Source organism: Alligator sinensis, unplaced genomic scaffold (assembly GCF_000455745.1).
Source record: "Alligator sinensis unplaced genomic scaffold, ASM45574v1 scaffold126_1, whole genome shotgun sequence".
In the NCBI taxonomy this organism is placed as follows: domain Eukaryota; kingdom Metazoa; phylum Chordata; order Crocodylia; family Alligatoridae; genus Alligator; species Alligator sinensis.
In genome coordinates, this window is record NW_005841842.1 from 5,104,387 (window position 1) to 5,116,983 (window position 12,597).

A 12,597-nucleotide genomic window follows, 5' to 3' on the forward strand; every position below is an offset into this window, starting at 1 on the left:
CTCTTTCCTGCCATGCAGGGGGTCGGACTCGATGATCCATTGAGGTCCCTTCTGACCCTAACATCTATGAATCACTCCAGTTCAAATACAGGCCTGCTCCAAAGTGCATTAAAGTAAATGGGAGGGTTCCTATTAAATTCCGCTAGTTTTGTATGAGACTTTGTGGGGAATGGTCTCGGTCAGCCTATTCACCATGACAACCATTCATCATCAACAATTTTTTTTTTTACAAATTCCAAAGAAGCACACAATGATTATAAACAATAAAATATGTGCCATTTTGAACGACACTGACTTGAAGATGGAAAAATTGTGGCCAGAATCTGTTCTACTTATTGGGTGTCTAAATGGATTTAGGCACCCAAGTATGATTCTATTCTACCTTGTGTAAGTCCTGAAATTTCATTAATGTATCTACTTTTATCATGTACCATCACCTGATCCTTAAGACTGAATCACAAAAAAGCAGTGAGGAGTAGGAGGACTCAGCCCCATTGTATTAATTATTTTTCAGGGACTGGTGCCAGGTGGAATAGAATTGCACTTAGATATCTAATCCCATTTACATGTCTAGCCGTTACTGTTTTTTGCAGCTGACATCGTATCAGTTAATAGCTAGAAACATGATCCCATACTTTGTCACCCAACTAGCAGCAAGCAGACTGTAATGTAAAGGTGCTATAGAACACAGCCAAGCAGGGATGTAAGCAAATTAAGTATGATGTGGGGGCCATGACAATCAAGGATTAAAATGAGTTTTCAAACTTGGCCAAGGAGCTGACAGAATTCCAGGAATGTTCTCTTTTAGGTATCAAGAAACTGTTGAAATGCTGGAGAGCTGTGAAAGTGCATTTTATTTTAGAAGGTTAAGAAATGTGCATGCACCGATATGGGGCTTCATCACTGACTAAGAATATGAGCTGACAAGTGATAAAGATCTGTCTCTCCCTGAATGCTTTTTGTACTGTGTGCAGCTATATGACTGCTTTTCTCATGGCAATCAAAATTCTTGATGCATCTCAGGCCACAGATGTATCTGAAGTCATGGAAAAGGTAGAGAGCTTTCAAATTGGAGAGCCAATTTGAAGAACAGGCTGCAGGACAATTTTATTGGTCCCACCATAAATGAGAATTTGAAGACATTTTTAACTATTCGTCGAAATACATTTAAGTCATATGCATTAAAAGTATACAAAAATGGAGAAATGGTTCCCCTTTGGTGCAAGTCCTTTGAAACACTTCTCAGTGCTTAGTTCATATTTAAAGATCTGATGGATGTTGTCAAGGCTGCAAATAGAGAATCATTGCACAATGAATGGTGTCAAGGCAGACATAGCTAGAGAATCATTGTGCAATGAATTCTGTGTACACCATGAAGTCACGTCAAAGCTCTAAGATGGTGCTCAAGCTCCAGCTCACAGGTCAGACCTGGCCCACAGTGCTGTGTTGTCTGGCCTGCAGGACATCCCACAGTTCTGGAAATTTGGCAGCAGGAGAGTGGTGGCATTGTTCCTCTGCTGTTAAACCTCTGAACACCCTGGATCTGGCACCCAATTCCAGCACACAGGGCAGGGATGGTGCCAAGCCCTGCGACCCAGCCCTAGGGAGAGGGGGTGGTGTCAGGCCCCCAGGGCCCAGTCCCAATGTGTGGGGTAAAAAGGGGGTGGTGCCAGGCCCCAGAGCCCAATCTGGCCCACAAACAGGCCTATGCCACCTGCTTGGCCCACAGGGCCAAAAGGTTGAACAACACTACTCTAGGACATTGAACAAATAGATCACAAGGGGCTGATTTCTTTTCCAACTGCAAGTGTCCAGCTCTTCAGACCATGGTGAAGCATGTGATACCTGTAGCTGCGAGCATGACTACAAATGAAAAACTGCTCTGAATGAGAAAGTATGTATGGGCAGATGAGAGAAATAGGATGAGACTCTGACCTTGTCAAGAGGGAACTGTGTGTTCAAGTCGGCTTCAACAAATCGTGTAGTAAGTGCCATGGATTTATCTTTGGAGGAAAGGATCTCCTTACCGGTACAAATCCAACTGAAAAATGTTCCTTTAAATACAGTATTTCAGCTATGACATGCACTGCAGTTTAGGAGGCAAGAATAGGAATTCTGTTGGATCTCTTAATTGTTGGGGGAGGTTGCCCATGTTCTAGCCCCCACCTGTACACGTTTTGAACCTACATATTTCTGACTTCCCAGAACAGTACTCAAGCCACAAGTGAGGGACTGTCTAGTCCCTTTCCCAGCTCTTCTTTTGAAGCTGTCCTCACCCAATTAATAGGACTTGGCTCCTTGGTACCAGACTGGTCCATTGCTTCCACAGGTTTGGAAACTTTTAAACTGATCTATGTTATTCAGTGAATAGAGAATCCATAGTCTAGGGCCTCAGCTTCAAGAGGAGGGTTGGAGAGAGACTTGTATAATTTGTAATCTGTGGCCTGGTGGTTAGATCTCTGTGTGGGAGATATATGTTGAACTGTCTTTTGGTTAAGGGAGTCTAGAACATGTTCCCTTGCCAACAATTTGACTTGCACCATGGTCGAAAGGGACCTACAGGTAGTGATCAACCATCGCATGAATATGAGCCAGCAGTGCGATGCCGTGGCCAGCAAGGCAAACAACACACTGGCATGCATTAACCATTGCATCTCATGCAAAACTAAGGAAGTGATACTCCCACTGTACTCTGCACTGGTGAGACGTTGGAGCACTGCATCCAGTTCTGGGTGTCGCACTTCAACAAGGATGTGGAAAAACTTAAGAGGGTCCAGAGAAGAGCCATCCGTATGATCAGGGAATTGCAGGACAAGCCATATGAGAGGCTGAGGGACTTGAGCCTCTTCAGCCTACGGAAGAGAAGGCTGAGAGGGGACTTGGTAGCGGCCTACCGCTACATCAGGGGAGTACATCAAGAATTCAGTGAACAGCTGTTCACCAGAGCACCCCTAGGGAAGACCAGGAGCAATAGATACAAACTCCTGGAAGGCCACATCAGACTCAGTTCCAGGAAAAACTCCTTCACAGTCAGGGTGTCCAGACGGTGGAATAAACTCCCTCCAGTGGTGGTGTAGTCACCTACCCTGGAAATCTTCAAAAGGAGACTGGACAGTCACCTCGCTGGGGTCACTTGGCCCCAGCTGTCTTTTCCTGCCCAAGTACAGGGAGCCTGGACCCAATGATCTTCAAGGTCCCTTCTAGCCCCTAACAGTCTATAAATCTATGATGAGTACCCTAACCATTAGTTTTTGGCTTAAAACAAAGGAGGACCTTCCTACTCATATGGAGGGCCACCTCCAACTGGTATGGCTGCAGGATAAACTACAATCTGAAACTTTCTAGGTGCTTCACTCTGAATGCATCATATCTACCATTTAGGCATGTAAAGTGGAATAGGATTTTGCCCACGCAGTCCCTTTTGATCTCTAGTTCCCAGCATTAACAAAATAGCTGCATCCTTTCTGGTCTGGAGCCCAGAGTAGGACCTTCACTTCAAACAGTTTTATTGTTACCTCTAACTGCCCCCACGTGTGCAGTGGCAGACTGTTTACCTAAAGTTACTGTATTGCCTTTCTGCTTCTTTTTCTTCTATGCTATGCATAGTATTCTCACAGGAAAGTCTCCTAAGTCTCCTACAGCTGTATAGTAATTTTTCCTCACTGACCAGATCACTCTCAGAATTTATAAAGTTATCACAGATCAGTATTCTTAGATTATACCACAGCAACTCTGTGCTTGCTTAACACACATCTTGTACCCAAATAATGTGACTAATCACCTTCAAAATTGAAAGATGTATTTGTCCTTCTAGAACTATCTGGGAATATAGCAAGAAAAGAGCCACTTCATTTCTTATATTACAAGGTTTTGCTGGATGGCCTTCTCCACACTGATAGATTTGAGTTCTCTATGCAGTAACTGGGAACCTATGAACTCATTTTTTCCTGGACAAGAATATCCCTTTTTTTCTCCCTGAAACTCCAAAGCTACTCAATCCATTTTCTTCCAAAAAATCAATTGAAATAAAGTCTGACAGGATAATCCCTCCATGTCCATGGATCCCCTGAGGGGTGAGAGCGTGAATACATTTCATGCAAATAGGAACAGCTTTTACAAATTTCAACAGCAGGTCACATTTTTATCAATTCATAATCAGCAAAGCATATGCACACAGGTGTTTTCATTTATTTTCCCTGCCCCCTCACATTAATTAATATTCATATACACAAATACATATGTATGTACATGCATGTCTGTATGCATATATACATGTTTATGTTCATATACTTCATGCATTATATATAACATTAAAAAATGCTGCCCAGAAAAAAAAATTGCATGGTTTTGTCAATGGAGAATGAAAACAGTTATGCTACTTCTTATGGGACTTTTTAAGTCCTAACAGTTATGAGCTGCTAAGCAGCTGTCCACCACTTATACTTCCAGCACTTTTAATACAATTTTCTGTGTCCCTGACCCTGCATTCAAGTCTTTGTCTGTTCACATAGATTTCTGTTGAAGTCACTGGGCAGCTAGAAGTCTCAACTGGGCCAGTCCAGACCAGGGTCTTAGTGGTTAATTTTCCTACAAATATATTTTAGGGGAAAAAATGGAGGAGTCTACATGGTTAGGATTTGTGCAATAAGTAGGAAAAAAGTGTTATAGATCAGTCATGATACTGCTGAGCAGGTTAAAAGAACAAGTGGGCTTTTAGATTGTAAAGAGTCAAACACAGTTTGAAAGTCCTTCTTTTTCATCCTGTCTCATGAGGTTTGTTCCTTTCTACACGCCATTAGTGGATATTGACTTAAATAGGACTAAACCTTTCTACTGTACACAAATAGCCTAAGTTTCATCCAGATTGCTGAATCTTTTTTCATTCCAGGCAGTAGTCCCTCTCCTGAGTATTAGAACATTTTGTAACGATAATGGGATGGGGAGGTAACCTCATCCATTATATGGTAATGGAGGTCCAGGGTTATCTTTTATACCCATTACAGTTTAACAGAAGCAGTGAATAGATATGTTACAGATATAAATTGAAGTCAGGCAATGAGAAGCAGTGTTTTTATCCCTATTAGCCTGACATTCCTAAATGTACTTTAAGATGAGTTACTTTTAGTGAAGAAGTAGTGCAACGTTTGTCCCATAGAACTGGAAATTATGATACCTTTTAGGAGTGGATGACAGACAACTTATGTTTATAAATAAGAAAAACAACATATAAGTAAACTTGTGTATTTGTATGTATATTTAACATCTGCTCAAACTGATTAACCTGTCTAATATGTGAGGTATGCTATTTTGTAAAGGTTTTAGCATCAATTTCTGATTTCAGCTTTTGAGTAGGCCATCCAAGTCATCCCCCAGAAAGGGGTGTTTAAATGTTTGCCAGATAACATCTTTATCTTTATCTTCATCTTTCACATTTTTACAGAAAAAGCAACTGAAGGAAGTTTGAGTTTTTAAATACTCATTTCATTTCCCTCCACTTATAATGTTCAGAATATATATGTATTATATTTCTATCTATAAAGAATGAGTGCTCATAAATACCTAAGTGTAATTTCTACAGATATGAACTCTAACAGTAAAGTGTTAAGCCTTTTAAGCCATTGACTCTGAATTTTTTTGTGTTTGCACAGTGAAAAGCATATTGTGTGTGCTCTTAGAAATAGAAAATAATTATTATTTTGTAACAGTGGCATGGAGAATGTGTAAGTGCTGGGAAAACACAAGTTAAGTTCACATCTTGCTTTCCTTGGAATGCAGATCTGTTGATTGTAATGTGAATTTTATATGCAAGTGGTCTGAATATATAGGGCGCGTCTACATGACACAGTTAATGTGCAGAAGCCTAATAAAGCTGTGCGGTAGCGCGCTGGGCAAAAACCATGTTAATATGCTACTGTGCAGTAGTATTAGGCTGCTGCACAGTAAGCATCACTAAAAACCCATGCGCCAGTGCTACTGCACAGTAGTGCGAGTTACTTTGTGTTTAGTTAGTACTTCATTAAGTGAGTACTAAATTAAATGCACAGAAACTGCTATGCATTAATGAATATATAGACGCACCCATAGGGCTCTAATAGAATAATCATTTTCATTACTAATACCTAGCTCTTTGTCTAGTGCTGTACATGATGCCAGCTTTACTTCTATTTCCACGCCATTCTCGTTTCACTTCTTTAGTTTCAGATTTTAGAACTCAAAGGGCACATCTACACATCACCCTACATCACCATACAACATGTTATGGCAATGTAGTGATCGTGTGAGTCTACACGTGACTGACAGCTACTTCGCTGTAGTGGTGTGCTCCCCTGTTTGCCAGTACATCAAAGTAGCAGCGAAAACTAACTTTGTGCCTCACGCATGGAACAATACAGGCAGTTACTAAAGCATAGCACACTACCTTTAGGAAGTACTAAAGCATGGCACAGTAGCAGCGTCACCGTCAGGGATGTGTAAGCGTGTCCAAAGTCATGGATATTATGGGCTTCATCCAGTCAACTGAACCATGATCTTATTCTGCTTGGCTCAAGTTGCTGATACACAGTTAATGCAAGAGGTGGCTGGGTCCTCCTCCTCTTTTACTGCTTTTTGTGATTTAGTCTTGAGGCTAAGATAATGGTGTGTTAAAATGTGGGTGCATTAACATATTTCAGGGAGGTGAGCAGGATGCAATCCAATTACTCTTAGGATCCTACATACACTTAGGCATCTGATAGACAAAATAGGATCTGGACCTATGTTCAGTACAACAGCTTTAGAACCAAACAAGGAGATAGTTATCATAGGTGGTTGAGAGAAAAAAAAGAATGAATAATGGACAAGAGATAGAAAGAAGGATCAAGTGAGAAGGATATGTGGGAGGCATTTGTCAGTAAAGTTGCCTGGAAAATGATATTTCTATCCCATGGGGAAAAAATATTTTTTAACAATGATCCCAAATCAGGACAAAAGTTTAGAATTTTGTAGGACTGAAATTCTTGCCAACACAAAGCATGTTCCTCAGAGCTCCTCAGTCTGCCTGGCTCCGTGTCTGTTCACTAGACAGGATGCAGGGCTCCCTGAGCAGGCAGGCATCCAAACTACCCAATCTCCCACTAACCAGTCAAACAGCTATGTTGCCTGGATGCCTGGGTAGGTAACAGTTGCCTGGCCAGAGAGTTGACTGCCCAGGAAGAACCAGTCATCCAAGGAACATGGTAGCCTCCAGACTTGGGGAGTTGGTGGCCACCGAACCTGGCAGCCTGACAGGTAGACAACCAGTTGGGAAGCTGGTCAGTTGGTAGATCTGCTCATTGGCAGAACTGAATAGTCCTGGGATCTGGGCAGCCAGCTGCCTTCCATGCCGTAGAAGTACACTGTGGTCAGGCTTGGGAGACTAGGTGGGCTGTAAGAAAATGGACATCTCTCTTAAGGAGCTTGGCAGCCCACCATCAGGCAAACTGGCTAGTCAGGAAGTCAAACAAGCTGACTGTATGGACCACCTGGGAGCTGTGTGGCCTGCCTTTCCCTCACCAGGTAGGCAGGTGCCAGGGAGCTGTTCACCTAGGGAAACAGGCTGCATCAGAGCCTGGTAGAATTCCAGGCAAGCTATGAGCAACCAGAGAAACCTAAGAGCAAGGCAATCCAGCAGGCTACCAGGAGGATTTGCAGAGGGGCAGGGAGTGTGGGAGTCTAATGTGCTGTCAGGTGGTTTCAGGCAAAACTTTCGATGGAATTGTGTCTAGTCAGCATCTTTTAGTACAAGCATGTTCTGCTGAAAAACATTCACCCAGATCTACTTAATAAAGTTCTTTGAGTGACGTGCATCGTAGACAACATTCAGATAAAGGCTTTTAGAATGAATATTGGAATTGAAAGCAAGAACTCTTACCCCATTCCCACTCTAGGAACATCAGCATTTTACAATTAGCTTTTTTTTCTCTAGAGACCATGTATCTAATTTGTCTTTTCTTTTAAAAAACTCAGCAAATTGTCAGCCTCCTTCAACAACCTGGATACTATTCAGCCTTAGTAAACGCTACAGGAAATGTGCCATATGCCCATTATTTCTGCTGTTCATAATTTCTGACTTCACTTTTTCTTTCAGTAGTTTGTTCCTTAGTTTCTTATTTCTTAGATTACTTTTTTGTATTGTCTGATTTCTCTATCATGTTTTCACTTTTGCTGCCAAGTTAACTCTGTTGCATCAATATTTGTTCTTTTTTTTTTAAAAAGAAGACAACAAAAATAGTCCAAAATTATTGCAAGTTTTAATGGAGTTAGTCTCAATTCAACAGTTCCTTCTTTGTCATCAAAGCAAACAATACATGCTTAACTGCTACACTGAAATCAGTGGGAATTTTACAAATTTTGTCAATGAGTACAAGATCAAACCCTTGCTGACTAGGGTTAGATAGACTCACGTGCTTGTCAAGATCTCGTTTATTACACCAAACTATGTTTAGAAGTTGTTAGGTTTTTGCAATCATGTGTTCAGTAACTACCTTTTCTGTACTTTCCCTGGGATGTCCAGAAATGCAAAACTGTAGGCTATGTCTACATCAGCATCATTGTGATTTCCTTTATTTCAGCACAGAAAAATAGCAATAATGTTTGGATTTAAAAACACATGCTTTGTTTTGCTTCTATATTTGATTAAAACCTAGCTTCCATGTAAGGACAAGCATATGTATCAACTGTACATGATATCTATTTCCCTTTTTTCTCCAACTGTTTTCAGAGCCAAATTTTGTCTCATCCTATGACATTGGGAACTTCACCTACTTCTTCTTTCGAGAGAATGCAGTGGAGCATGACTGTGGGAAAACTGTGTTCTCTCGGGCTGCTCGGGTCTGCAAGAATGATATTGGTGGCAGATTTTTGCTGGAGGATACTTGGACCACTTTTATGAAGGCTCGTCTGAATTGCTCGCGTCCTGGAGAAATTCCATTTTACTACAATGAGCTACAAAGTACTTTCTTCTTGCCAGAATTGGACTTGATCTACGGAATCTTTACCACTAATGTGTATGTAAATTGCATAGTATTTTACAAAAGAAACATTTTTAAAATGTCTACACACATGCACACAATACCTTATTCCATATTATTACATTGCAGAGTGTGTGTGTGTGTGTGTGTGTGTGTGTGTGTGTGTGTGTGTGTGTGTGTGTGTGTGTGTGTGTGTGTGTGTGTGTGTGTGTGTGTGTGTGTGTGTGTGTGTGTGTGTGTGTGTGTGTGTGTGTGTGTGTGTGTGTGTGTGTGTGTGTGTGTGTGTGTGTGTGTGTGTGTGTGTGTGTGTGTGTGTGTGTGTGTGTGTGTGTGTGTGTGTGTGTGTGTGAAGGGTCCAAAGATGTCCTGTTCTTGTGTTAATGGACTGGATAGAGAGTAAAGAGATTACAAAAATAACAAAGTGCTTCAACCAGTGACCCATCTGAAGGTGCCCTGCCTGCATGAGCAGGGTCAAATGCTTCAGATGTGAGCTTCTGTGGAGTGTGCTCTCAACAGAGGCAAGCTTTGTCCTTAAGGGCCCCTCTACATTGCAGGTAAATGTGTAATGGGATCTAATCACGATCCACACAATCGCAACTCTGGTTATGCCTTATGTGCATGGCAGAAGGCGTGATTGTGGGATTGCGAATCAGATCCCAACATCCCATTGATCCCAGGCTCCCCCTGCACCGGCAAAAAGCAAGTTCCCATTGCTGGGAGGCTCCTCAGCTGACAGGGCTCCCAGGCATGGTAGTGGTCCACACATCCCTGTGGCTGGGAGACCGCAACTGCTGCAATCTTGTAGCTCCAGGGGTGCACCATACACCCTAATGGTTGGGAGACCACAGCTGGGAGACCCATATACTGCTGCAGCTGAGAGATCCTCATGGCTGGGGGATCAGCTGCTACAATCTCTCAGCTTCAACTGCGCACCCCCACAGCTGGGAGATTGCAGCAGCTGGTCTCCCAGCCACAGGAGTGCATGGGGTGCCCCCATGGCTAGGATTGTGCAGCAACTGGTCTCCTAGCTGTGGGGATATGTGGGTCTTCCAGGTGTAGTCTCCCAGCCATGGGGTGTACCTCCACAGTTGAAAGCTAACAGCAGCTGTGGTCTCCCAGGACAGGAATGTGTGGGGCACTCTGGGGCTAGGAGCCCTGTCAGCTGATTGGGCTCCCAGGAAATATGCTCCCATGGTTGGGAGCCAGCATCAGCTCAAAGCTCCCAGGCTTGGAAGTGCACATGGGTCCCCACAGCTGGGAGCTCTGATCAGCTGATAAGATTCCCACCCACAGGGGCACAGGCCAGCTATAAAGTTATTACACAGTTTCCAGTAATAACTTTATAGCTGACTGGATAGTTTAAAGCACCATAGTTAATTTGCATGTGTAGCCAGTCTAAATTAATTGTACAATTAACCAGGTAATTGCATAATACATTTAACATATAGAGGGGCCTAAGATTTGCATTGCCATCTTGCTGTAGTAAGGAAAATATCACCTGTTTTGTGGAGCTTGGCAAGGGGAAAGGTCAAAAGGGGAAGAAGATAATTCCTAGTGGAATACAACATTAAATGTAGCTATAGAAAAACAATTTAGTTATTGGCTCATTTTTGAGCATAACAAGATCATTGCTCATTTGGCTAAAAAGTGCTGTTATCTGTGATTTTAGCAGCATTGGAAAATGGTATAAGATATTCCAAACTACCTTGCAGCCTGTTTTAATATTTGTTTGAGTCCCAGAAAGAAATCTTAATCAAGTCTAAAGAGCCATTATTATATAAAAAAAAATGTAATTGTTAACATTAGAAAATAATTTTAAAAAAGAATCTCAAGCAAATTTCAAGACCTTATCAATATTAAAAAAAAAAGTTATTCCATTTCTGACAGTTGGGAAATGAACTTGCTAACATGTCAAAAATAAAGTAGTTCAGAATTACAGTTTAAGTACCTTGAAAAAGTTTTGGCACCTTACTGTTGTTGGGAGCTTGCGCACAGCAGCCTGCTTCAATATGTGGGACACTGGCAGACCCAGACATAGGTATGGGCAAACCGGGCAGCTGCACAGGGCCCAGACAAAAAGGGGGCCTGAAAATGAAAAAAAACAAATTACAATTGCAAAAAAAAAAAGTTTTAATATTGTGCATATATACGGGATTGGCAATGTAATCATTTGAGAATGAACTATTTAAAGTCATTGAAATCAAAGATGTGATAAAGACTTTTGTGACAAAAAAAATTATCTCTGGCAAAGGGGGGCCCCGTTACTAAAAGTTTGCATCGGGCTGCCAGGAGTCTAGGTATGGTACTGGGCACTGGTGTGAAATGTCAGGAGTGTTGAGCTGTTTTCCCAATTCTGCACTCATTTGCTGTGTGGTTATGGCATGTCATTTTCAGCCAGGTTTTTAAAAGTATTTAGATACCTAAAAATGGAGATAGATGCACCTATCTGTATCTTTAAGTGCTCAAAAGCCTTTAAAAATCTGTCATTTTGCTTCTCTCTGTCTCAGATTTTCCAACTTTAATACAGGGACAATAATTTTATACTTTTTTTGTGTGTTTTGAGCCAAAGGTAGTATATATGAGCAAGGGCTCCGTTCTACAAAGAGACTTAGGAATGTCAACACTCAGCATTTAATTCTAGGAGTCACAAACCCAAGTTATGTACCTGAGTTTCCTATGCAGTGATTGAAGTTAGGCACCAAGAGGTAGTATTCGTAACACTCAGAATGCTGGGACAGCCAGTAGGAAATGCTGAAGAAAAGGGCTGTGCTAAAATCCTGTCTTTCTGCAGAGCTTATGCACCTATCCCCAAACCCGAATCAGATGTTTTGTGATACTGAAATTCACAGCCTGGAGCCCTCTCCTGATAAAGGCTCCTTAGCTATTCTTTTGTTCCTCTTTTTTATTTTAAAACAGCTGAAAGAGACCTCACCTTTTAGATGCCATATTTATTCACCTGCCAAATGCATCCCTTTCCCAAAAATCATCTGTCTAAAACTGATTTTCATATTAGGATGAGGCAGGGGGACACTGAAAGGCAGGAGGCCAGCCAGAGCTGAACCCCACCAAGCTCATAGAGCAGGGGCAGACTCCCATCCTTAGCATCACTCCCTGTTCCCCTGCTCCAGGACTGCCAGCTACTGGTTTAACCCTCTAACAGCAGCTGTCAAATTGGCAGTAGCTGGTTGGCTGAACAGCAGTGGGAGGTGAAGGGGAGGTGATGCTGAGTATAAGGCTGTACCTCTGCTCCATGCCACTGGAGGGTTCAGCCTTGGCTGAGCTGGGGGTATGGCAGGGAAGACTGGAAAAATCTATTTTTTTCTTCACTCTGCCATTCCAAAACATGGTGTGTGACTTTTTCAGGGGTGTGCAATATACACATAAATGTAATAGCTTAGTTGTTACAACTTCCTCCATTTCCTTGTAGACCCAAATTCAGTGCCTGCATAAGCATCCCACTTCTAGTGTGGCCAAGCCAGGCTGGGATAGGAGCATCTTGCCCCCATCTGGTTAAAACTTTACAACCAAGAAGGGTAGGTTTGTAGGATGAGAGATGCAGCAAACAGGTGGGAGCCTATCTCTAGCCCAGTAAAGAGAGCCCTTTCCTGCT

At 42.1% G+C, this 12,597-nt stretch overlaps 1 protein-coding gene across 3 annotated transcripts in view; it reads left to right on the top strand.

Annotated features, from left to right (window-relative positions):
- The window catches only part of SEMA5A (semaphorin 5A), a 593,698-nt gene that overhangs the window by 353,605 nt on the left and 227,496 nt on the right, over window positions 1–12,597 (top strand). For all 3 annotated transcript variants that reach the window (XM_006015687.3, XM_025205600.1, XM_025205596.1), the window contains one exon: window positions 8,738–9,023. In XM_006015687.3, the coding sequence (XP_006015749.1) occupies window positions 8,738–9,023 (286 nt within the window). The remainder of the gene's footprint in view (window positions 1–8,737; window positions 9,024–12,597) is intronic.